At 40.9% G+C, this 27,361-nt stretch overlaps 1 protein-coding gene across 1 annotated transcript; it reads right to left on the bottom strand.

Moving 5' to 3' along the window:
• Positions 1-5,869: 5,869 nt before the first annotated feature.
• On the bottom strand, positions 5,870-27,171 carry spon2a (spondin 2a, extracellular matrix protein). Its single transcript, XM_053506127.1, has 6 exons — positions 27,074-27,171; positions 20,429-20,660; positions 18,518-18,738; positions 10,877-11,068; positions 7,623-7,797; positions 5,870-6,696 (listed from the first exon to the last, which is right to left on the bottom strand). The coding sequence occupies exons 2-6, from the start codon at positions 20,655-20,657 to the stop codon at positions 6,509-6,511; spliced, it is 1,005 nt and encodes a 334-aa protein (XP_053362102.1). The 5' UTR covers positions 20,658-20,660; positions 27,074-27,171; the 3' UTR covers positions 5,870-6,508.
• Between the last annotated feature and the right edge of the window lie 190 nt (positions 27,172-27,361).

The raw sequence follows: 27,361 nt of genomic DNA, 5'->3' as shown, positions 1-27,361 counted from the left end.
AAAGTGAACCGCAACACCGCCGCCTGCTGGACATCTTAGGAACTTATCCCATGAGTAACTGCATTCACTTTAATCGTGGCTACGAAATAAGAAACCCACAAACGTGTACCTTAATATTACAATTATTATTATTATTATTATTATAATTATTATTATTACAAATACCTTTACTTGATTGTTACTTTGGAATGAAATGTGAAAGGGATAACGCTGATAATGAGAATAACGCTGACCACTAGATGTCGCCAGAGATCTCATTATTTTATATCGATTTCTGGACGCTGTCAGTGTTGCCAGATCTGTGGTTTCTCCTCATTATTTGGATTTATTAATGCATTTTAAATTTTGGTGACTACACTTGACTTTTTAACCCTGGGGGTTAAAAATGGCCCACAGTTTGCATTCTTTTATTCTTTATATTTAAGAATTTCTGCAAAGTAGTAGCAAGGTTGTTTTACACACACACACACCACACACACACACAGTGTATATATATATATATATATATATATATATATATACATACTGTGTGTGTGTGTGTGTAAAACAACCTTGCTTACTTTCTCCTAACCAGAAGACTATATATATATATATATATATATATATATATATATATATATATATATATATAGTTGTATATAATTATACACACACACACTACTCACAATAAGTTAGGCATATTGTTATTTACATGAGTGCTTTTCCTATTTGCTCTGAATTTGAATGAAATAAGTAAAAGTTCCCTTTGATATTACTTATAATGTATGAGAAGAAACACCATTTTCATCAGTTTAATATTTATTACCCCAAAAATTGCACAATAACAGGGATAGCCCCAAATAACAAAAATTGACAACGTCAGTAGCGGGTGTTTCCACCATTTGCCGCAATGACAGCTTGACTTGACTAGCCTCATGATGTTGTTCTGAGGGAATGTGTTCCACTTTTCCACAAGTGCTACATGCAGTTCTGCCAGGTCACGTGGGGGTGGGGTACGATCATCCAGTCTCTGCTTCAACTGGTTCCAGACGTGCTCTATGGGGTTTAGGTCAGGGTACATTGATGGTCATACCATATGAGGCATTCCAACATCCTGAAGTCGAGCTGTGACAATTCTGCCACGATGTGGTGGAGCATTATTATCCATGTACAGAAAGTTAGGGGTGTGCTGGGGGATGATGATGGGTTCTATGATGTGTCTGAGGTACCAAAGCTCATAGCTACTGAAACCCCAGGTCACAATGCAGAGTGTCTACAGTGACAGCACATACGATACGTTGGGTGGGTCAGGCATCAGGATCTACACTCGGGCAGAGCCACAGGTGTCCTCTCTTAAACAGATAAAAATATGACATTGTAATGCTTTTAAATTGCTTTAGTATCACAGAAAAAAAGTCATTTGTCCTATAGCATTATGCCAAATTGTGCCCTTTTTTCCTTACTGTAAACACAACTTCTTTACATAATGTGTTAATGCAAGCATAGGCTATGATTACATGTAGGTCAAGATGGTTCTTAATAACAAGTAGTGCTTTATCAGGTGAAATATTGCATATAAATCATTTTATGTAATGACAATTACACTTACTGGCCACTTCATTAAAGAAGTATTTAATGGCCAGTCACAATGCAGCAACACAATGCATATAGACAGGTAGACTAATAATTATCGGGACGACCTGCTGTAGTTCAAAACTGACCATCAGGATGTAGAAGAAAGATGATTTAAGTGATTATGACCGTGGCATCAGTTTTCTGGGTAAAAATAACTTGTTGATTCCATAGATCAAAGGAGAATGGATCAAAGGAGAATGGCCAGACTGGTTTAAACTGATAGAAAGGCAACAATAACTCAAATAACATCTCATTATCACCAAGGTATGCTGAAGAGCATCTCTGAATGAGCAACACATTGAACTTTAAAGCAGATGGACTACAGCAGCAGAAGACGACACCAGGTGTCACTTCTGTCAGCTAAGAACAGAAAACTGATGCTACAGTTGACATGGGCTCACCAAAATTGGACAACAAAAGATCCCTGCCTGGTCTGATGAGTCTCAATTTCTGCTGTGACATTCAGATCAGAATTTGGTGTAAACAACATGTAAGGAGTGGTTTAAACTCCACAGTGTATCTACCTGAGTATGGTTGATGACACGTCATGTCCATCCCTTTATGACCACTAGATAACGGGTCATGCCACAAAGCTCAAATCATCTTAAACTGGATTCTTGAACATGACAATGAGTTCAGGGTATTTAAAGGGCCTCCCCAGTCACCAGATCTTAATCCAATAGAGCACCTTTGGGGTGTGGTGGAACGGTGGTGTGGTGGACCCGCTTTAGAACCAATGAGTTCAGACTCAAATCCCTGACCTTCAATTACAACTACAGTACACAAAATAAATATTGTTTAACACAAATAACTGAATAGCACCTGCAAGGAAACATTGTCGGTGGTCAAAAATTATTTTCATTGTGATAAATCTACATTTTTTATAAGAACCATCTTAGCCTGTAGTAGAGGTTTTAAGCTCGAGGCTTTTAATTAAGGTTTAAAAGAGGAGATTGCTTAGTCTTAGAGTTAATGAATGGGTTTAGCGTCTCTGGAAATCAAAGGCCACAAGGGAGAGAGGTGTGTTTTGTTTAGGCTAGTCCTGTAACTGTGCAGATGTTGACTGGGCGTCTCTCAGGGGGTTAGGGTGAAGATTTCAGAGGTGCGTCAGTTGTAGTTTGTAATCATATCGCACCAGGTGTGTGTGTGTGTGTGTGTGTAGCGAGGGTTTTGGAGGAGTGGTTTTTGAAGGTGGTTTATGTATATATACAGTATATAAGTCGTGAGACCAAAGTACAAAGAAATGTGATGTGTATTTTGAGGCAGGACACTACACATACAGTATAAAGAATGTTTGTTCGCATTTAGAGATCTCAATGTCAGAAATTATGCAACCTCGCTTTGAACATGGTGTCATATATTTCCCTGAAAAAGATACACTAATACACTCATCCCAGCGTTTTACTAGTGCTTGGATACCACCAAGGTAGAAAGATTTTCTCAGTACACCAGAGCCATGATCAGACTGCCTGCTTTAAGTCTAAAACCCTGGCCTCCCAGGAACTCCTTGAATGACTCAAACGTGTGCGAATGTCTTGAAATGTGGACTGGACTGTATGGTGGATGTGGCAATAACTCCCAGCTGAGTTCCTGTCATGTACAAGTGGTGTTGGTAAATGATTGTTTGTACAGTTCCTACAGACAGAAGTTATCTGTTGGTTTTTAAGTATTAGGCGTTTCACTCGGCCAGGACTATAACTATTACCTTAACTATAACAAAGTTTCATTACAAGTCCCAGTTTGACTTGAACAGCCCGTGTGAGTAGATACACAGATCACATTGTGACTTCAAAACCATTTTCACTGAAATGATTTTTTTTCTATATTCACAACCAAAAAGAGGTTTTAGATTTTATACAAAAAAAAAAAGGCATCAGATAATATTTTCTTCACAAGATTTTCAATGTTTTTAGATTCAGTGTGATCTCACTAATCACACACTTATTGACTTAAAACTAATTATTGATTTTAAACATTTAATTATGTAATTTTTGGTTCAAGTTCCAAAACAAAAAGAAAATATATAACATCATCAAATATTAATCATGATATCTATTATTTTAAATATATTTATATAATCACCTATACTGATGATTCAAGACTTTTTCATCCCTAAGTAATGATGGGATAATGATGGGACTTTTCTGCCAGAAAGTGATGATGTCATACTTTCGACCCAATCTGCTGTTATTCCTTCCAATCTAATTGCTTTTTTTTTCTCCCTTTTTTGAAAGAGGAAATGGTAATAAAGCACAGTTCAGCACCTGGAGCGTGAGTCATGTTTATTCGCTCAGCAGAGGACATTTCTGTCCAGTGTTACTCAAGTTTATAAGGGTTTGATGACAAAAACACAACACTCACGGGAATGACGTTCACATATTCATCCATGTTCAGGACTATCAATTTAACTCAATGAACATGTCATGAGCAATTCCTAGTTTTAGTTTCAGTTATATATGTAAAGAGTTAAGTGAAGTAATCGTGTAACTTCACTTGACACTACCAGTCAAAAGTTTGAACACACAGGGCTTCAACCTGGCATTATAACATCGCTGATTACATTAAAGCTGATCAGCTTATTTTAAGCTCTAACCTTATAGCTAGTTATAATATATATATACGTAAAAGTGCAGTGCCAAGTTTAACCCTATCATTTCAAGCATACCTCAAAAACTGTCATTCACAATACCACCTTGTAAAAAATCTAGCTAGGGGCTTCATTCCAGGCTTATGCGTACATTTTCTTCTTGCTCAGGAATTAGCCTCACGCCAGTCAAAACCCCAACCACTTTACCTTAAAAGGCAGTGCCCAAGGTTGATATTGATTTTTCACACATGACATCATGACTTCTGTGCGCCATACTCCCACCCACTTCTTACCCCCACCCCCACCCGATTATAACATTACATCATCTTAAACAACAATTTGTCTTCTTTTCTCTTTCCAAGTCGTTCCAAAATGCCTCTGAATGATCCCTATTGTGTTTCACAGCTAACTAGCCTCAAACGCAAGGATGAATCTCAAATCTCTCTAATCCATAAACATGGGCACGACTTGGTGTATGGAACAAGGGATTTACACCATATATTGTGCACCAGATTTTCATTTAACGCTATTTAAGTTTCAGTTAGGTATTAAAGTATTTAAAAAAGCTTGAAATGTTGACATTACCTTATACCGCATTTTAAAGCGTAAAAGCGCAGCACATTCCACATTATTGGATCATTTGCAACAGAAATACTCCCTAAAGTAATCACTCCACCAAATCCAGGAGAAATCATATATTTGTAATCACGTTATGATAACTAATCAAACATTCTGCAAATTAATATCTTTATTACCTTCTTCATCGATTTTCACATACATGTCTCTCTTTTGGATAAGTTACGAAGTCCACCACGAAAATACTCAGCAGGACAGAACATATCAAGTGCTTCTGGGAGACAAAGCATCAAGTAATCATCAGGTAATTTTTGTTTGTTTTTTCATTTTTTTATTATAACAATTTACACTTTCTATCTATGATGATCGTGTTTGGTAATGTCTGCACATTTGCACAAGTGCACTTTGTTGTTTTTTTGTCTTTTGGTACAGTTCTTTACTAGTTTTGTAAATTTATGGTGTTTATTTACAGTATGTTGTATGTATCACCTGTATATGATTAAAATGACATTATAAGCCTACTTGACTTGATTTGTCGCTTAACGGTACTCGCTTAACGTACACTGTTCTGATTGTGAAGTCATACGTGGCACCAGGTTCTAATAATGACAAATGTATTTCAAAAGTGTTGATTAAATATAATTGCTGTAATTGCTCAGTCTTTATCCTAAACTTGTACTTTGCCTTTACATTGTAAAACACTCATCGTCTATACCGCTTTATCCTGTATTCAGGGTCGCAGGGGGTCCGAAGCCTATCCTAGGAGACTTAGGGCACGAGGCGGGGTACACCCTGGACAGGGTGCCAATCCATGACAAAGCACACACACACACACACACACACACACACACTACGGGCAATTTGGGGAACGTCAATTAAGCCTAATCTGCATGTCTTTGGACTGTAGGAGTATCCAGAGAAAAGCCACCAAGCACGGGGAGAACATGCAAACAGAGCTACCCTCTAAGCCACCATGTTGTTCAACTGTAAAACAGTCAAATTCGGCATTCAATTGCTGTTAGTCTGTATGATCTGTAATGAATTTGATAGCTCACACAGTCCTCAGTTAAAGAAACAACTCCACATTTATTAAAAAGGAGAAAATGATTAAATACATCATATATACAACTTTTCAAAGGCTGTGAAGGGGACCAAAACAATAAAATACAATAATAATAATAATATAAGTTTATGCTACGGGAACTGTCAGCCTAATAATGTTAAGAAACTCATTGGCCTGAAGTGGCCCAGTGTAAGATTTCTGTCTTCCTGGGCTCAATTAAAGTGTACTAGTGGAGGGCACTGTTGGTCAAACTCATTCCACAACTGAAGTACTTTTGTCTCAGTGCTGTTGTGAAATGTAGATTAATAATAATAACAAAAGGAAATATCCAATTCCTAACATTTGACATTTTCAAAATTTAGCTCACGGTAGTAGTGTTGCTCGCAAATTATGTAAAAAAAAAAAAAAACATAAAAAACAAAACACAATGTTTCTTTGTAAGCTGAATGTGGGAATCATATTTTTCCAGGTGGAACTGGTGTGTTAGGTCACCAGTCAGCATGACCTCTGACTCTGTGAGCTCTGTGGACATTACATAGCACTGCCATGCATCTCAAAGCAGCTCTGGATCTAGACAGAGATAGAAAGAAAGAAAAATGGAGAGTGTGTGCGTGTTCTACAGTATGTGTGTGTGTTTCTGTGTTTGTGTGCCAGCACTGAAACGGGCATCACTGCTGCACCAGGCAGTTATACGGCGTACACTCTGTCTGTTCCTCCAGCTCGGGACAGGGGGAGCCACTGTTAGCAGGTTTCAACAGGATGTAGCGGGTACGATGGCGCACCCCTCCTCTGGAGCACGGCCCCAAACACAGCCCCCAGGATGACCACATCGATACCTCGCAGTCCAGCGGCGTTTCTGCAACAACATAGAGCAGAATGTAGATTTAAGTCAGATGCAAAAAAAATTTTTAAATCGCGTAGATGACATGATGAAGAAACTTTGAGAGGAACCAGACTCAAAAGCGAACTCATCATCTTTAGAGCGACATTAAATAGGGAGATTATTACTCTTATTACTCTTCTACAAGCCAAACTGTATGCTGTAAAGTCAACGAGTGCTGTCGGAACGATGATCCGTGTTCACATCAGCGCCTTTTTGATTACAGCAGCAGTTTTTAGGTACGAGTCCACAGCATCCAGGTGAGATTATTTACTGAAGCAACGCTTTTAACCAGTAAACAAGCAGGGAATTAAAGACTCTGGCAACGAAATGACCAATTGGAAAATGCCATCTGGGGTGTATTACAGTAATTGTTAGCATCGTCAGCATATTTTTTGCCTAAACTAATTCAAATTAAAACTCCATGGATGAAAAAAAAAAAATCTCATGAGCTAAACAACAGGGTTTTAAACAAGCCAAACAAGAGTCAACACAATTTCGTTTGTGCTGACATGGCGACTTGTCCAAACCCACGAAACAAATTCCAAATGTTTGCTGCTGATTCTCCACAGAACCCTAATTGGAGGGGCAATTTTACACAATTGTCCAATTACCATAAATGTACTTAAAGGCATTTTGTTGTATAAATATTGCGCGTTTTACACTGGCTTTATGAGATAAACGCTGCTAACGAGTAACAGCAACCCAAAATCCTTTCCGTGATCAATTACCTAGCCTAACTCGTAGCCGTGTTATGATGTGGATGCCAGTAACTAGCATGGTTTGCGTCAAATTGCTGCCCAGGAGGAAACGTTTCCCTCCTGACGGTGCGAGTGGTGTCTTCGAGGACGACCCCGCCTCAATTCGCAGGGCATGAGGGTCATGTGCGTGTTTATTCTGACCTGTAAATTGCAGGGCTTTGCTGAGTTGAGGCAGGATGTGATTAGACACGTGGTTGTGTTGACGCGTGGGTGAGCGAGGTTGTCTCTTCAGCCAGATGGTGGCTAGCGGCGGGAGCTCAGACACCCTCGGGTAATAGAACGAGTTTGCGGGATGATTCGGCTTCTGGGATGTGATCTGTACACACAAAAGGAACAAGAAAAAAAACAGTCATTCATTTATATTCATTAATGTAATTACTAACTGCTTTATCCTGTTCAGGGTTTCATTGGCGTATCCTGGGAACACCCTGGATGTGAAGCTAAACTATCACAGGTCACCAAGCACACACATTTCACACCTAGGGGCTGGATGTAAATATGTGCAAAACTCTACCTACAAAGTAACACTACTTCAGTGTCGTAAAGACATCGTGAGGCTTGAGGTGGTGGTGACAGACAAAACAAAAACATCACAGACAACATGTTTACTTTATTGCTGTACTTAAGTACATATTTCATGTATATGTATTTTTTTTTTAACCGGATACTTTTTACTTTTACTCCACTACATCCTGCAACAAATATCTCTACTTTCTACTTCACTACATTTGTGCACGGCATTAAGCTACATAACGAGAGTGATGTGTAGCAATACTTTGAAGAAGTAAAATTGCCATCTGCTGACTATTATATGTAATTGTCTGATTCGCCTTCTCTTGGTGAAATGCTTAATAATGCAGCAGGTGATTGAAATCAGAAACAGAGATGGTGGCGGAAAGCTACGAAGCAGCACGTTCACAGTCGGGAAGGGAGGGAGGGAGAGAGAAAGAACAAGAGAGAGAGAGAGAGAGAGAGTTTTATTATGACTTAAAGGCTACTGTAGCTCAGTACTTTTGATACTTAAGTAAGGCTTTACTCAAGTAACAATGTAAAGTGAGAACTTTGACTTTAACTTGCGGTAAATTTCTATTTTACCTAAAGTATCTCTTGTCTTACTCAAGTACAGAATGTGTGTACTTTGCTCACCGCTGCACTGTAATGGGTAATAATCCCAACAGCCAATGTCACTCAGAAGTGAATGGCTTCCAGATGACTCTGTTTCCTGTCAAGGACGTGTTTCCTTCCCATGGTGGCATCTGGATTACACTTTAGGGATTTACATCTACATCTGATTTATACAGTTACATCCATACATTTTGGAACAAACCTTAAGTTTTTTGGTACTTGGCCTCACCACATTGAACTTCAATCGAATTCAAGACTTTCAGCTTCAACTGGGGTTTAACAAAACTGTGTCAAGTGTTACAGCAATTTTTATACACAATGACACCCACTTTTGGGGAGACACATAAATAAGGGAACAGACTAACATATTTACAAATATAAGGATTGCCTTTAGAACTCGGATGGAAATCTTTTGCAGTCATTGACTGCTTGAAGTCTGAAACCCTTGGACATGACCGAATGCTGGGTTTCCTCCATCGAGGTGCTGTGCCAGGTCTTTACCGCAGCTGCCATCAGTTGCTGCTTGTTTGTGGGTCTTTCTGCCTTCAGTCTTGTCTTCAGTAAGTAAAAGCACTCCATTGGGTTGAGATCAAGTCACTGACTTGGAAAGTGAAGAATATCCTAGTTCTTTGCGTTGAGTTACTCTTGGGAAGCTTTCAATGCATTCAATGCATGTTATGGATCATTATTCCTCTCCAGTATGAAGTGGTGTCCTATCAGTTTGGCAGCAATTCATCCAGCTACATTTATTAGCAGTGAGGTCATAAATAAATAACAGTGACCCGGTTCCATCGTCAGCCATAATGCCATAACACTGCCTCCACCATGGTTGGCAGATGATGTGGTATGCTTTGGATCATAAGCTGTTTTTTTGTTTCTCCATACTTTTTCCATTATACTGGTACAAGGTAATTTTGATTTCATAAGTCTAATCTGGTCTTTCTGAATTTGAGCATTACCAGTGGTTTGCACCATGTTGTGAAGCATCTGTATTTAGTCCACAAAGCCTCTCTTGACTACTAGACAATGATACACCCACCTCCTCAAGAGTGTTCTTGGCTTGGCTAGATGTTGTGAAAGACTTCTGCAGTCATCCACTTAAGTTGTCTTCTGTGGTCTTCCAGGCGTTTTTTAATGTTCCTGAGCGTTCCAGTTAATTCTTTCTTCTTAAGAATGTTCCCAACGGTTGTATTGGCAACTCCCAATGTTTTTGCAATCTCTCTCATTTTTTTTCAGCCTAATAACAGCCATTATCACTTGCATAAACAGTCTCTTTGGACCTCATATTGAAAGGTCGAGTGAACAGGTACCAAATGCAAATGTAACACTCAGAACCACCTCCAGACCTTTTATCTGAATTAAAACAGAAAAGTCTTGACTTTGCTTACATCTTGAGAGTTTCATTTTAAATACGGTGGTGAACAGAGACCAATGATGGAAAAACTTATCTTTGTTCCAAAATGTATGGACCTTAATGTCTTGTCTCGTTTCATCATCTATACTGCTTTATCCTGTATACAGGGTCGCAGGGGCCTCGAGCCTATCAGAGGAGACTTAGGGCATGAGACGGGGACTACCCTGGACAGGGTGCCAATTCATTGCAGGGCACACACATATAAACACTCACACACTACGGACAATTTGGAAATGTAATCTGCAGGTTTTTGGACTGTGGAAGGAAACCCGCTAAGCTAGGGGAGAACATGCAAACTCCATGCACACAGAGACGGAAATCAACTTTGGCAGGGAATCAAACCCAGACCCTCGAGGTGCAAGGCGACAGTGCAAACCACTACACCACTGTTCCGCCCCCCCCGGGCCTGAAAGTATTTAAGCAAACTCAATTTTCTACATGGATGATTAATGAACTAAACTGAATGAACTATAGCTAGTATAGTGGTCATCTCCAGTTATAAGAAATATATTGCTCGGTTCGGATATACTGTAGTGTCTGTGTTGGAATAAAGAAGTGCACATAAGCTATAGTGTACTCTGGGCTGACCCCAGTATACTTAGCCTGGATTGGTATAGATAGTTCAGTTTACTCGATAAAGCATCGACCCAGACTCATACCGATGACCTACTTAAGAATAAGGATTGATTTTGTTATCACTTTGTGCAATAATTGCACTCCAAAATACCATGTATGGATCTTGCACACTGTATGCTTCTTGAAACCAAAATGCACCAGAATTCCCTATGTTCTAGCTACAAGTTTATTGGACTATTGTTATATACTGTATAAGATGAATGTCCATTGTAATGCTCACCACTGTAATGTTCTCAGGGGGCATCGTGGGAAAATTGGGCGAAGAAAAAGTGAAGCCGCTGTCGGTCCCAGCATCAAACGGGTGCAGGTCGAAAGTCACTTCCTCTTTCCATTGCCCATCTTCACACAGGTTTACGCTGTCCACCCCGACGAACCAGTCGGGACTGGGAATCACTTTCACCATCAAGGAGAGCTGTGTGAGAGAGTGCAACATGATCAGAGACACAAGCATACACATCCATGCAGCTTTTCATTCTGGCTATGTACTTTCTGTCCTGCATATGCCCTGCGATGTTAGAGCAATTGACTTCGTAATTCACATCTGAAACATCTCTTAAAGACCATTCCCAATAGTTTCCAGTCATTCCTGTGTTTGTTATGCTGCCGTTTTTTCTTTCTTAATGTGGTGATGAATGTTTCCTGTTGGGCTATGACCTAATGTAGGAAAAGCCCTCGGTCAGAACACATGCATGCGCTCGTTATATATCGCTTACTCTCACAAAATCCTGAGGGACAGGTTTATTTGAAGATTAGAACAGAAGTTCTTATATAGCCAAAGTCCTTGGTGCATAAGTGCAACAAAATGAACAGACTTTACTGCTTAATAATGGCACCGGAACGGAAATCAAATGGTTATTAATTCATGAGGTAGCCGGGGTTACTCCGAGTCCATGACGAGGCATCCAGTCAAAACCCACAGCTTCTGTTATTATTCAAATTTAGTCTTAAGTACCTATTAGATTACTGGCGACATTAGGAAAGCCATTAGTATGAAACCGATCTTTCATTTGGTGGTTGTTAATGACGCACACACCAGAGCACAGTTTCAACTTCTTTTTTTTTTTTTTTTGATCAATGAATCTCAGCTGAGAAGCAGTCCTCCTGGAGTCAGACTTGTTTTACGCTTCTTTCTTCTCCTCCATGTCTTCTCTTTCCTGTTCTCTACCTCTTCTTTTTCTAGCACTGTGGCTTTTCCAGGAATGCATCCTGCTATAACAGTTTGGCTGGCACGCAAAGCCAGTGTGGTTACATCTGTCTGCAGCACAGTTCAGCTGATGGACATCGGTCTGAGGCCTCACACACTTGCACGCACACAATCAAAAACCCATGACGCGCACTTGATATTTTTCTTCCATTTCCTCAACAACCTTAAAGTGTCAGAAATGTTGAACAAACACCCTAACCACCAAAACAACCCTAAATTCACAGAAAATTCACTTCAACTCTGCAATAATCTTACCATTTACTTTGGCTTCACACACAGTTCCTGCATATAAATATTTACTAGCTGAAATTTTTTTATGTCCCCATTCATCTTAAGTGTTTGTGTAATTGTGGCTCATGGGGCTCTCTAAACTAAATCCATCCATTGATATTCCAGCCCTCACCCGGCTATTATGTGGTTGGCTGAGTGAAAGCCAGTTCAGTCACAGATGATGATCTAATATGAGCTTTGCACCAGTAATGCACTTCCCTCTAGAGTAAGTGATACTGTGTGAGTAGGTAAGACTGATATAAACGACTTGGCAGGGCTAATTCTTTCAAAGATGAAAAGATATCAGGGTTTGGTTTCATAACGAAGCAAAATTAGCGCTGATTTCTTTCAAGCCCAGACTGTAGATTAATGGAGACTATCAGTGACCGTCATGTCAGATAATTACACATGAATTACTTGAAACTAGATTTGCATTTGGCCTGGAGCTGATCCCAGGAGACTTAGGCCACAAACGAGATACACCCTGGACAGAGTGTCCGTCCATTACATAATACGGGAAATTTGGGAATGCCAATCGGCATGTCTTTGGAATGTGGGAGGAAACCGAAGAACCCTGAGGAAACCCACCAAGCATGGGGAGAACTTGCAAACTCCTTGCGCACAGACCCAAGGTGGGAATCGAACCCTTCACCCTGGAGGTTCAAGGACACAGTTCTAATCTCCAGGCCATCGTGGCGTATAACATTTTAAGACAAAAGTATAATAAAGTGAAAAAAGTATGGTTGCAGGGAGCTTGAAAGATAAAATAGAACAATAGAAAAATATTCTGAGCTCATATCACCAATAGTATTGCATGTGCAAATCAGTAAAGGTAGGTTGCAAAATAGAAGTAGCAAGTAGTATCTTGCACTATAGCAGAACAATTGCACTCCCTACTCTCTGCTCAAGTCTTCATTTGCCTGATTTGGCGTCTGAACCAAACAAGACAGGCATAAATGCACAGAACAAATACAACAATAGCTGAATACAACTTTATCAGCAGCTTTTAAGGCACGTGGAATTTCCTCAGTAGTCAGAGGAACTGCATCGTCTGCTGTTTTTTTTTAAAAGGATAGTTCGGGTTTTTTCAAGTCTGTCCTAAATCAAAATGAATGTCCATATATATTACAATAGATGTTAATTGTTACAAATTTTCCTGCTCTGCACACCGGCCATGAAGTTCGTATCCCAGAACTTTGAGTACAATGTAAGTAATTATGGACAAATTCCACAACCCTCGTTCCATGCAAAAATACATTCCAAGTCCAGCTCAGACTCATATCAGTCCCGCTGAGCTAAATCAAGTTGTTCTGTTTTAATGTTTGATGTAGTTAGTGCAAATTTAACTCTTTTCTTTCTCTGGAAATTGTCATATGGCTAAAAGTTCACAACAAGGATCCTTCCACAGGTCCCTGTATGATCAAGGCGTTAAAGGTTATAATAAAGTCCAATGTTGAGACATTGTTCATTCACTGACCTGTTAGCCCAACAGGAAATCTTTAGGTGGTCTAGCAGGGGATCAACTTCTTATAAGTATTCATTAACACTGATGTTAAAATGTTAGGCTTTTAGCTCTGCAATCATATTTTACTTTTTGGTGGTATGACAACAGCTTTTAAAGCAATAGAGACCTTCAGGCTGCTCCAGTGATCTGCTGAAGAGCTCTGGGCTGCCAAAGCCAGCTGTAGAGACTGGTGACCACAGGTTCACAGAATAGCAAGGGTTCATCCAGTTAGAAAGCAATAATACTATCAACAACAACACCAACATCAACAAGTATTGGAATAAGGTAGAGTCTGGTGATAGAGCAATGACGGTCTCACCAGAGTCAGGAGACTTGTTTCTGGTGAGTCACATAGCAACTCATGGTGGGTCCACTGTTCAAACCATTTCTCATGCAAGTTCAGTCTGAGAAAGTTGACAAACCTGATTCTTACCAAGTGGCTTGGGTGTCTTTAAGCGACCGGGTTCTTACCCCACTAACATGCTCAGAAATAACCTTGGACAACATGAACCTCAGCTTTCCCTTTTCTTGGACTTTGGATGTGCCAAATACCAAATAAAATTGATTTATATCGTAGTAGTCCTGATTGTCTGTTAGTATAGATTGGTGGAACTGGATCAGGTAGAATACAGGTATGGTGATGTGTCCATCTGTTGACTAAGTATTCAGTCTCAGATTCAGATGACGGAGCAGGTCTAGGTTGACAAAGGTTCTTAAACAAAGTTCAGAATCATGGACAGGAAGTAGGTCAGGTGATCAACGAAAAAGCAGTAACAAGACGAGAAAGGCAGAAACAGGATTAAAACCACATAAATGAAACAGGACTCAGGGTTTGGTACTGGCCGGTAGAATAAACACAGGGCATATGCTTCATCCCCAGAACAAAGACTGATGAGGATCTAAATACAAAAACTAATCAGGAGGCAATTGGAGAACAGGTGAAAGTAATCATGACACATTAGAGAGACAACCAGGAACAAGACATGGGAAGAGACAAGACATGAACTAAAACAAAAGTGCATGGCAACGTAAACAAGCACTAGACAACGCGGGAGTCGAGCGGTAGCGCTGCAAGCTGCTGTGCATTCTGAAAGCCGCCATGTGAAGTGCTCAAAGTGAGGGAGAAATGTGTTAGAGCGTGATCTATATTACATGATGTTACAGTGCGAGTTATTTTGTTTAGGATGGTAGCCGGAGGTAAAAAAAAAAAAAACTAAACTTAGTCAAAGCAGACCTGCAATTCCAAATTCATCATGTTCATTCATTAATAATGCTATTTATCCTGTATACAGGGTCGCGGAGGGTCTAAAGCCTACTCCAGGAGACTTAGGGCACGAGGCATGGTACACCCTGGGCAGGGTACCAATCCATCACAGGGCATACACAATGCGGTCAATTTAAAAAAGCCAAATTTAAGAATATGCATGTCTTTGGACTGTGGGAGGAAACCCACCAAGCACAGGCAGAGCATGCAAACTCCACAGTCACAGATCTGAGCTGGGAGTCGAACCCTCGACCCTGGAGGTGCGAGGCCACAGCACTAACCGCTATGCCACAGTGCATATAAAATATATTCGTAAATTTAACGAACATAACGGATTATGTATTTCATTATGATTTTTTTCCTGAAATGCCTTTAAAGGAGAAACTAAAAGATGATTAGGCACCCACTGTCCAAATTGCACAAAAGGTCAGGGGAAAGATCCTTAAGTTTAGTAGGGTTTTTTTTGTTTGTTTGTTTGAACAAAATGATTGCAGCTTGCAGAGGAAACACAGCATGAAACCAGTAGAGCATTACAGGCTTGAAACACTTAAAACAATTGAAATCAGCTGTACGTTTTAGGTGAGTGTGTGTGTGTGTGTGATCCTGTTCGACGTCATTCTTATGCTTTTCATTGTCAAGCTGTTGATAGATTTGATTTTAGCCTCCCTTCTAATATTAGAACCAGCGATCACATTGTTCAAACTTATGGAGCAGCCAAGTCTTCAGAGTAACGCTGCGCTGAGCTGACTGTTATGTCCTCAATGACCTGCTCTTTTCATTTCCTGGTAGTATAAAGTAAAACAGAGTTCCAATCTGTGCTCTTGATAGGCGGCCATGAATTGCCAACTGCCAAGTGTGTCGAATGACATGTTCCTGCATGCAGCACGGACAATATTGCTGAGCTGAGAGCTCGGGAGACAAACACCAGCTCAAGCACACTCAACAGGTGTTTGTGGCCCAGGCACATTGTGGCTCATTTCTACTCATATGTCTCGATAATAGCTTCCCAACATACACTCATGCCCAATCATCCCCCCTCGCCCCTCCACACAAAAGCTGATGGGTGTTCCACCTCCACTGCCACCCTAACCTTCCCAGAAGGTCTAAAAGTAGCGCATGTCCTGCTGATAGGTCACGTGACCAGTCGCTGTCACTTAAAACCCTCTAGCAATGCCAGGCATGTGCCTGAGAGAAACAGTGTCCCTTTTTGGTGTTCCTCTGTGCTGTCTGAAATTCATGCCCGAGTAATAAAGATATGTAGGTCACCAATTCCCGTCATGCTTGCTTTAGCCCCTGCGTCTAAGCATCCCTTCGAGTAATAACCCATCTGTAGCCAAGAGTCACTGGAAAGCCAGAATGGAAGGCAAGTAAACCACAAAAGAAAAAATCCGAGAAAGAAATTCGTCTCATTCTTCAGTTTCATGACAAGCCGAAGAGGCTGCTCTGGAGTGAATAAGGCAAAGAAAAGATTCTGATTCGAAAGTTCTATAAACCGGTAGTTATTTCTAGCTGTAGAGACATTCTCTGGGTTTTAGCATTGGTAGGGGCAAGTTTGCATTCTTGAGTTTAGCTGATGGTCCGAACACTGATCTGTTGTTTTAACTTACTCTTAAGTAACCCCTCCTTAAAAAGGATTCCTCCAGCTTTTGATGTTATACTTTGAACCTGTTCTGAACCTTTTTCTCAGTTGTTAGTTTCCAAACGGAAACCTCCCCGCAACATTAAATTGCCACTTTGGTCCTGAAGCAAGCGACTAAACACAGCTGACCTACCTTGGAGTATGAATTTCATTAAACAGGATCAAACCCAAACCATGACTAAATCCACTTATAGACTCTCAAGCAGTCTAAATGATTATTCGGTTTGTCTCTCTGGGGAACCCTTATTTAAGGAATTCCCCATCATAAATAGTTCCAAATAGCACCCATTTTAACCAAACGTGATATGTAACCCATCTAAACACTCTCTGGAGAGCAATTTTTATCTCAAGAATACAGAAGGATTTGCTTTATTTGTATCATTTTACAATTACTGTGACCACAAATCCAACTTAAATCTGTTAGATTGTTTAAAGTGTGCTTGCTGACAGCTCCTAGCAGTTTAACGATGTAGCCACTTGGACAGCTCTTCCACCATGGGTTAAAGAAGTTGAGCCATCTATCCACAACGGCACATAGTCTTACTTCATTAGGAACACCTTGCCTGATTTGGGTTGAGCCACCATTTTGCCTTTGAAACTGAATCATCCCTTAGAGATTTTGGTCCATGTTGACATGATAGCATTATGCAGCTGCTGCAGATTTGTCGGCTGCACATCCATGATCAAATCTCCCGTTTCAACATACCCCAAAGGCGCTTGAGATCTGGTGACTGTGGAGGCCATTTGAGTACAGTGAACTCATTGGGCAGTAAAAAAAACATTTAAAGACAATGTTAGATTTGTGACTTGGTGTGTTATAAAAGGTTGGACATGGTCAGCAACAATACAATACTCTGATAGTTGCTTTTTTTATATATATATATATCTTTCAGCTGCTCGTGTCAAGGAGTCGCCACTGCGGATCATCTGATCCACACACAACTTGGCACAGGTTTTACGCTGGATACCCTTCTTGACACAACCCTGCCATTTTAATCAGGCTTGGGACCAGCTGTGCATCTTATGGCCAGGGTGTGGGCATTGGTTGGGAATCGAACCCAGGCCTTCTGCATGGCTGGCGAGAGACGTACCATCAGACCACCAGCAGCCTGAACTGTAATAAGGCAGGATGGATCCATGCTTTCATGCTGTTTAGACCAAATTTTGACCTGAATATCTGAATGTTGCAGCAGAAATTTAGACCAGGCAATCTTCTATTGTCCAATTTTGGCGAGCCCATGCGAATTGTAGCATCAATTACCAGTTCTTAGCTGGGGTCTTCAGCTGCTGTAGCCTATCTGCTTCAAAGTTTAAAAAAATAAATAAAAATAAAAGTGTTGTGCGTTCAGAGATGTTTTTCAGCATACCACGGTTGTAATGAAATGTTATTTGGCTAACTGTTGCCTTTCTATCAGCTTGAACCAGTCTGGCTATTCTTCGCCAGCCTCTGGCATCAACAAGGCATTTTTGCCCAGAGGACTGCCACTCACTGGATATTTTCTCTTTTTCAAACCATTCCCTATAAACCCTGGAAATGGTTGTGTGTGTAAATCCGAGTAGATTAGCAGTTTCAGAAAAACACAGACCAGTCCATCTGGCACAACAACCATGCCACGTTCAAAGTCACTTAAAATGCCTTTTCTTTCCAGTTCTGATGGTCGGTTTAAATATAAGCAGATCTTCTTGATCACACTTCCGTGCGTAAATGCATTGAGTTGCTGCCACATGATTGACCAATTAGATATTTGCGTTAATGAGCAGTTGAACAGGTGTGCGTAATGAAGTCGCTGGTGAGTGTAAATGCTAATTCTTGCTTTTTCATTAAGTATCTCTACCCAAGCAAATTGTACTGATTCAGTCCTCATGTTTAAAAGTGCATTCTACAAAAAGTAACTCACAGATTGCAGCAATCACCCTCAGACTTTCTATAAAGGTAAATTTCATGTAAATGAAAGTAAAGGAAAGTGTTAAGTACTGTACCAGTGGGTTCCTGGGTTGCAGTACGAGCTCAGTGGAGCTGTGGCCGACTCCAGTTGGGATCCCTGCTGTGCGATACATGGCGCCCACCATCCTCCTCTTCCTTGATTCTCTTGCCTCTTTTACCAGCTCAACCGTGACACCGAGCTCAGCAAAACTCTTTACACCGGAGCTTGCCATCTTTCCTTCCTGCCACAACCGGTACTGCTCATTGTGGGTGACAGCTGTATTGAGAAAGAGTGGAGAGAACAAATGAGAAAAATTTTCATCACGTCCTGAGAGACGTTACAAAATTTGAAGATGGTGAATCTGGTATCCTAGCTAATTATTAAAGTTTACAAGCTGCACATGTGGCAGTACTGTAGGTTTAACTACACATCAGCATCTACCTGTGGACCAGATTTGACTCTTCTACCCTTCTGCCTGCTTATACATCATATACATTTTACATTTATATAAAAACATTTAAATATAAAACGTGAGCTGCCAAAAATGATAAAGTGTAGCGTACGAGTAAAAGCAGAGGACTTCTTCGAAATATGTTCCTTGCGACCACAGAAGCACGTAAAAGCTCAGCGTTGATTAGGATGTATATTTAAGAAAGAAGTAAAAACATACGGTGAAAACGTGAACATAAACAGATGGCCACATTACACGTGGACTGTTCCTGTACTTCAGTCTACACTCTCACCTGGGTCCATGACCAACATTAAAAGCTATTTTCCAGAAGCCTGTCTGATTTTATTATTATAATAATAATAATAATTATTATTATTATTATTATCATACACTCGCAAAAACCTTTTGGTAGGTCTAAGGTCTCCAGGAAGCAGATAAAATCTATCCCGTTTAATAAACCGCAAAATTGCACTAACAAAACAGAGCTATAAGCTACTCGGCTTTTCATTACGCTATTTGGAGGAAGCGAAGCGCAGGGCTTAGGGTGGCTTTAAAAGTCATTAGCCATATCCTTTATGTCCCACTGCGTGTTATGTAGTTACAAGCAATCATGGAGGATTTTTAAAGTAGGGTAAAGATAGGGCAGAAAGAGAGAAAGTGAGAGTGTGTGTCAGCAGTGATGACACGGTTCATCCATCCACATGCAACGTCTGACGGGTTTGGCATGAACGAGACCAGTTAGAGCCAAGTGTCCGGACCTCAGACAACTCAACCACAAACCCACAGCAATCTTCTCTCTCTGTCTCGCTTGTTACCATCTCTGTCTTTACCTTTACCTCATGCACCTCCATTTAACTTTAATATGACTATAACTGAGCAATTATATCATGCAATATAGTGGGCCAGACTGTCAGAGCAGAAACTCCAGGAACTTGGTGTTGGTTTTGCAGACAGACACCCTCCGTCCTTTGGGCTGTAAATGTTTTAAATGTCTTGGCAGGATGTGTCCAGCTCTGCGTCCACTCCTGGCCTGGGAGCTGCCAAAGCGCAGACGCCCTGCGCACAGCTTCTCATTATATGAGCACCAGGGAGCTGCTTGTCATTAAAGCGAATGACCACTGCACAACTCTGAGCTAAGGATGTCACACATGCACTATGTTTATCTAAAAGGGTGTAAAAGGTCAGCTTCGCCAACTTTTCTTTCCTCTTTATTTTTTTCCTCCTTTGACTACAGGGAACCTGTGGGGTAACTGGCGTCATCTGTTAGCACTTACTCCCCCTTCCCCCCTCTCTGCTTTTCTCATTAGGCTGTCTTACTCCCATATGGAGGAGGTGCTGGTGGGGGGGGCGGAGGGGTGCCATTGGGGTGGGTTTACAGGCCAGCTGTGAGGCTTCAGCATCCTGACTCATCATACCATCAGGCAGCTCCAATCTTAAACCAAACACTCCATTGTCTACCTTCCTGCCACCACTTAGAGGCTCACAAAATGGTTTGTTTCACAGTAAATGTCTTACCTACGAGTTTGGACCACTGCGCAGGGGGTCGGAATAAAGGGTACTGTTTCGGGAACATCTGCGGGCTCCACTGGCCAGTAAATACTAGGATGTAAGAGGCGGGGCCTCGAGCCGTGCATGCTGTCGCGTTGGTAGCGTTTAGAGGGGAAGCGAAGGAGAGGCTCAGCTTCAGGAGCACGATGAGCAGGTGCTGCAACCAGCCGGGGATGAGGAGTTCAGAGGGCATCATTGTCTGCAGGAGGGAGAGAGAGAATAAGGAAACAGTTCAGTCTTGTGTGGCAAAAACATAAGACTTGTGTTTTTTCCTGATTTGTATTACCTTATACCATTTTTTCCTTTTAATTAAATTTCTTATTTAAATGGCTTTAATGGGTTAGACAGATAGATTTGATTCTAGAAAAGGCAAGGGATATTCGGTCTAACCTAACAATGTTAGCCTTACAGCTGGCTTGAACAAATTGATGGTTTTAATTAAATAACCTAAAGTCAGCTAGCTTCCTAGAGACCTAGAATAATGGTAGGTAATATCTATCCATCCATCCATCTATCTATTTAGGATCCTCTGTAATCCAACTAGGGACCGTAGAGGCCAGTGGTCACCATTGTATTTATTCCCATTTTACAATCAACATTCACATGCGCAATCACACACTGCGGGCAATTTGCGAACACCAATTAGCCCAATCTAAACCTAATGGAAACCAGAGTACATGGAGAAAACCGACCAAGCACTGGAAGAACATGCAAACTCCATGCACACTGATCTGGTAATCGAATCCTGGAGTTGCAAGGCAACAGTGCTAACCCTAAGCCACCATGCCACCTAATGAATATAATATTTAGCTTAATGTAACTACCTAAAAATCCTGCCTGCAGATTTACACAATAATACAGCCTGCCATGAGCTAGTTGGCAGCACAGCGGCGTAGTGGTTAGCACTGTCGCCTTGCACCTCCAGGGTCCAGGTTTGATTCCTGTCTTGGGGTCTGTGTGCAATAAGTGTGCATATTCTCCCTGTGCTTGGTCGGTTTCCTCCACGTACTCCTATCACTTTTCTACCACAGTCCAAAGACATTAGCCTAACTGAGCCTAACTACACAACTTGACCGTAGTGTATTTGTGTGAATGTTAACCAGAGGTGCTTCCACCAGGCTAGTGCCTGGTTTTAATTGCATTATAAATACTTTGATAGAGACGCCATGTTAGCTTGGCTAACAACTTAGCTAGTAACTCAAGACCAGTTTTGTCAGTGGTGTTTTTATAGAGCGTAGCTAAGAATATATTCAGATTGTTTGAGCACTGTTCTATGTTTTGAATAACTATTTCGAGAGAGGCAAAAAAAAACTAAACGCAGTATGTGTTTTATTTTGCTTTTATAAGTCTGTCGCTTGATTTTGATCATCTTAAAAGATTGCTAAAAGTTCTTTTTAATGATGGTGTAGGGTTAACCGTTTTTCATTCATTATTTGAATTTTTCCCGTCTCTTACTAACATGTAGTATTGTTTTGCTGGATGTACGTTGGCTCAAAGACTCTTCTGGAGCTCGTCAAGATTTCAGCTTCCAGATCAACCATCCAAATGCAATTAGCCTCCAAATGAACAACAATTCTATAATTCTGAACAACAATTCTATAATAAACTCAGGAGCATGATGCACAGCTTCACAACAAGTATGCGATTTTACAAAAACGCCTTTCAAATCCCGCGTGATTAAAAGATGAAGACACCGGTAGTAAGGAGCGGTTTTATTTTGGCCACTTGCTAAGTACTTTAACACGAGTCGACCGACTGGATTTATTTACGTCGTTTGTTATCTTGAGCCTTAAATGACCATAAACAGCCGAGGCACGCCGAGGATTCTGTTATGTCGCGTTTAATCACGCGCCTATTTTAGAAAGCTACTGAAATATTAACGTTGTGAAGATTAGCCTAGCCGAGTCAGAGTGCATAATGTTCTCGGCTGCACTTTACGCTTAAGACGACTTAATTCCATTGAATTATGCCTGATCTCTTTTTATAAATAATGAGTTCTGGTTCATGATCCAGCTGTTAAAAAAAAAAAAAAGTATGAGTGTGAGCTGCAGAAGGTCAGACAAGGAACTCGGTGACTAAGCAGGACAGTTGTAGACAGTAGTAGATAGCAGAAAGGGTTTCGCTGTCTGTAGCGGCTCGTAAATCAGACAGGTTGCCATCCTGGCAATCCCACTGTCATCTCTTGTGTAGACAAACACTCTCACATGTGCACACATTTCCTGATTTACTGCGTGACCGAATTTAAATAGCAGAACAAGAGTGAATCCGGCGTGACCGAGCTATTTCCATACTGCATATAAGCATCTACGCGTGTCTTCTGGTGTGCGTGAATTAAAAGGATAGCGCGCTCTGAAGGGGTTCAGGACACGTGTCCTGTCTGTCAGAGACACTTTATAAAAAGGTGAATGTCTCATAAAAGACCGGGTCACCAGCACAGACCCTAACGCCTAACGTCAACCGTCTGATTCCTCGCACTACCTAATCAACAGGAAAGGCAGTTCCACTTATTCACCTCTGCATTTTTATGTTCCACTTTAAAGCCTTGAGATCATATAAGTTTAACGGCTGGGGCATAGCTGGCATTTTTCGCTAACATTTATAGCCTAGAGGGACTGGGACAGTAATCCAGCTTGATTTAGGAAACAGACTGATGAAGCGCTCAGGGTGCTGAAGGGTACAAGTGACCAGAATAGAAATAAGACACACTAAACTCAGGGGCGATATTGAGTCATCTGGAATGACTAAAACATCCTAGTTTTTAGGGTAAGTCTGGCTTTCTTCGTCTTTAAAGGAGAAAATTTAACCACAAGCATGACTTCTGAGAAGTGCCCTTCCATAAATACCACGGACACTGCACTTACACGTGGAACACGTGTGAAGAATCTGCTCCAGATACTTGCGGAAATTTTTGCATCCAACAATTAGGAATTTTCAGGAAATAAACAGTGATGTTTACACGGGACCACCTTTCCCAACCCTCATCATTTTCTCTACGCTGGGTGTTTTCCCAGATTCTTCTTCATATCCCAGCATGCTGCACTGAGCCATGCAACTCTCAACGATTTAAATAATGGAGACAATATGCACATCAGTATCAGGATCAGTATCGCTATGTTCAAAATCAGAGCCCAGATAGTGCTGCGTTAAGCTCTGGGGATCTACACCGTGTTGCGGCGCCACGTTGGATTGAGGAAGTCCAGTCCAACCACCTAGGGCCATGATGTATTGAAGGCAGGTGTGTACAGCAGTGATTGTGTGTGTGTCTGTATCTGTCAGTTCCTCAACCTCAGCTCCATCACTCCTGTTGTGGTCGCAACATTGGTCGCAAGTAAAGATTTCCCACCGCTACATATACAGTGTATATATCGTGAAAGAAATGTGGTCGGGAATAAATCATGAATGGAGATCAGTTAAAAACTTAGTGAAGTGAAAACAGTAAAAAACAGAGCTATGTTTAATATTGAAAAAAGAGCTTATATAGGAGCTCTTCATATGCACACAATGTTAGTGAGGCTAATCAGGAAAAAAAGGCTTTAACTTGATGGGTAGCATGAAGTCCAGATTGGTCTCATAAGAAGAGTCAGGGTAAGAAGGGAACCTCATGAAGTGATCATGCATAGTGTCCACTGTACAAGTCTTTGGAGGCAGTGTTATGATCTGGAGTTGCTCAGGTCTAGACTCAGCAACGTAATGTGGCAATAAAAAGTCAGCTGACGACCTGAATGTACTGAATGACCAGGGTTTTTTTTTTCTCCTGATGCCGCTAAGCATATTCCAGGACTATATATATATATATATATATATATATATATATATATGGGCCCCATCCGTAGTGGGCTGTGGTGCACTGGTTGTTCTGGAGTCTTTCTATCATGGCCAGCTAGACTGGCCCTTGATCCCTACTGGCATGAGTAAACATTGCATTCCCATGACCCTGTCACCAGTATACTGGTATACAAATGAAAAAAAAAACAATGTTAATGTTACAACTGATCAGTGTATATATAATATAGTCTATAAGATTAATTTAAATCACAGCAACCCTGACTAGGATGTTACTAAGGATGAATAAACATTGCAGTGTAGGTTAATGAGTACGTTAGTTAACATCTTTCTTTGTCCCTCACTGCTCATTCACATCCCTCATAAAAACTTACCAACAAAACTACATTTACGGTAGCACGTTTACCAACAGTGAAAAGGCTAAAAGTATATATAATAATGCTAAAAAAAAGTCAAAATTCTACTACATTGTTATTGATTGGTGCCTTGCTAATATTGCAGAATGATAAAGCTAAAGCAATAGATTAAATAAATGAGTCCTAAAAAATCTTCTAGCTTGTTTGCAAAAGTTAAATTGGAGACAAATCATATTTGTCATAAATGCATTAAGTTTGTAGATGCTGTTGTGTAGATAAATACCAATCGCATAAATTCATTTGCTATTTAAAACAAAAATGCATGAATCAGTCCTACATACATTTTTTATGGCATGGGTTTGGAAAAACACTTTTTTTTCGTGCACTGACCAGCTCATCATTATGGCCTGTAGAGCAATATGATATATAATGCAAGATCAGCACAGACCTAAATCTCTATCATGCAAAAATCTTTCCTGCACTCTTTCCTGCATGAGAGCTGTGACAAAAAATAAAGTTGCTTAATACACCTGACCACACAACGTGACTGCTTGTAGAAGGGATCAGGTGTGTTTAGAGCTGGATCTAGAACCGACACGGTGCAATTAACAGGGTTTTTTATTTAACACTTTAAAAATTTGATTTATAGGCAGGCATTAGAGAACGGTGTTCATGGCAGCGGCGCAGAACAACTTGCACCTTTAACGCAATAAAAGTTTGGCAATGCATTTTATTTCATTCTGTGTAAATTTGGAACTTGGCAACACAGCTGGGTGAAACAATGTCAGCCTTTTGCAATAATCTGGTTATTGTTACCTGATTATTATCAGTCACACGTTAGTTTAAACAATCGTGGCCTTCCATGGATACCATGGATAAAGTATACAGACATCTAGAACAAGAATTCTTTTTTTCTTCTTCTTCTTCTTCTTCAAAAAAAAGAGGCTAATTTGAGTCAGATGTTCTGCGGTTCAGGTGTCTGGACCCTCCCTGGTATATAGGAGAACACCAGCAGCTTCGGTTACCCGACCGTCGCTACAGAATTCTCTGACAGTGCAATCTCAACGTAGGGAAGAAATGGATCGAAGAAAGGCGTCATTGGAGTTTATAAGCCTACAAATGTATCTCTGCAGGTGTGTTAGCACATAGAGTTTTACAATCCGGCACTGATGTAACTCTCCCTAAGCTGTGGATGTCCCAGGCAATAAAGTCCAGCAACAAGGGAAGACTACGGAGACGACAGGGGACCGATAGGCAAATCCTGACCTCGATAACCTCAGTTTGGAGAAACACTAAAGCCGAGTCATTTTCGTGAGGGGTTTCCACAAAGGAAATTACCGGCCTTTAAAGAAAACACTGACGTCTGTGTCAAATTGTTGTGTATAGATGATATGCAGAATGCCAAGACATCTGTCTGTGATCAGAACACACAAAAGATGCCAAGTTAGGCAACTTGATCCAGACAGGATCCAAAATAGGAAAATATTAATCATAAACTAGGTCAGGCAGATAAAAAAAAAAAAAATTATAAAAAAAAATACTATTGTAGAATATCAAATCTTGGCCAAACAGGAGGCTCGACCTGATTTGAACTGAAATTCTGATCTGGAACAGGCAACGTTGCAAGAAAGACGTCCTGTGAAATTTCCTCAATACCTCGTTTTATTCACTATACAGACGCGCGGTTTAAGGTCATCGCCCATAAAAGTGCTTCCGCAAAACAAATATAAAGTGTTGTGTGCTTCCACTAAATACATACAGGACTTCACCAGCAGTTACCATGATCGTTTAAACCGTTTTCGGAAGAATTCGAGCAAAATATGTAGACAATTCCAAAGGGCTCACAAAGTTTTTTTTCACACTGACCTAAAGCAAACTAACCATTATTTGCCCTCCTGAGAAGACACACACATAGCCTGTCTTTCAGACGGCGTCTTTCTCTCTGTCTCTTCACCAAGGCACGAACCAGATGCAATAAAAGCAGAAAAGGGACGAGAAGAAAGCACATAAAGTAAAAAAAGGCACGAGTGCAGTTAGAGAACCGCATGATGCAGACGACTGGTAAAGAAACTGCTATTTAAAGTCTCAAAGTTGTGTCCAAACTCAGACAGTGATGTGATGAAGGGTGGGAGAGGACGAGAAGAAGAAGAAGAAGAAAGTGGATTGAAAAGGAAAAGAAACAGACGGAAAGGAAATGAGGAAGGAAATAGAGTGAGTAAACGGTCAAGGAGAAAGCATGTGTTAAATCACTCAGGAAGAGGACACTGGACTTCTGTAAAAGAGACAGAAAGAGAGAGAGACAGAGAGAGAGAGAGAGGGGAGGACAGACAGAAGCAGAGAAGAAAAGCCACCTTTCACCATGGTTACTGCAGACAGCATGAGTGCAAAAGCCACACACACACACACACACACACACACTCGGAGATGTGCATCTAAAGATGCCTGTGCGCTCGGCGCCGGATCTCATGCTCACCTGGTCCAGAAGAGGATACAGCAGCACCGAGTTGAAGATGTGCAGCACGGAGCGGGACTCACACTCTTCTCTACACTGTCTCTCTCTTTCCCTAATTCTCCCCTCCTCTCTGTCTCTCTCTCTCTCTCTTTTCCCTCCCCTTCTACACCCCCCTTACCTCTCCTTGTATGGATGCACACAGCACACACACTCACACACCCTCCCATAACGGTGTGTCCCCCACAACCTTTTTTTTTTTTTCTTTTTCTTTTTTTTAAAGTCTCTCTCTCTCTCTCTCTCTCTCTCTCT

This window comes from Clarias gariepinus, chromosome 10 (assembly GCF_024256425.1).
Source record: "Clarias gariepinus isolate MV-2021 ecotype Netherlands chromosome 10, CGAR_prim_01v2, whole genome shotgun sequence".
Taxonomy (NCBI): domain Eukaryota; kingdom Metazoa; phylum Chordata; class Actinopteri; order Siluriformes; family Clariidae; genus Clarias; species Clarias gariepinus.
Note: the sequence above shows the minus strand (reverse complement) of the source record. Positions and strands in the feature narration are given on the sequence as shown.

Excerpts from the sequence above, each read along its gene's own strand:
- spon2a (XM_053506127.1), bottom strand. The coding sequence starts at position 20,657 with ATGATGCCCTCTGAACTCCTCATCCCCGGCTGGTTGCAGCACCTGCTC. Across the intron at positions 18,739-20,428 it reads GCAGTGGTCCAAACTCGTAG|CTGTCACCCACAATGAGCAG; the intron begins GTAAGACATTTA and ends TTCTCAATACAG. Across the intron at positions 11,069-18,517 it reads TGCAACCCAGGAACCCACTG|CTCTCCTTGATGGTGAAAGT; the intron begins GTACAGTACTTA and ends TCTCTCACACAG.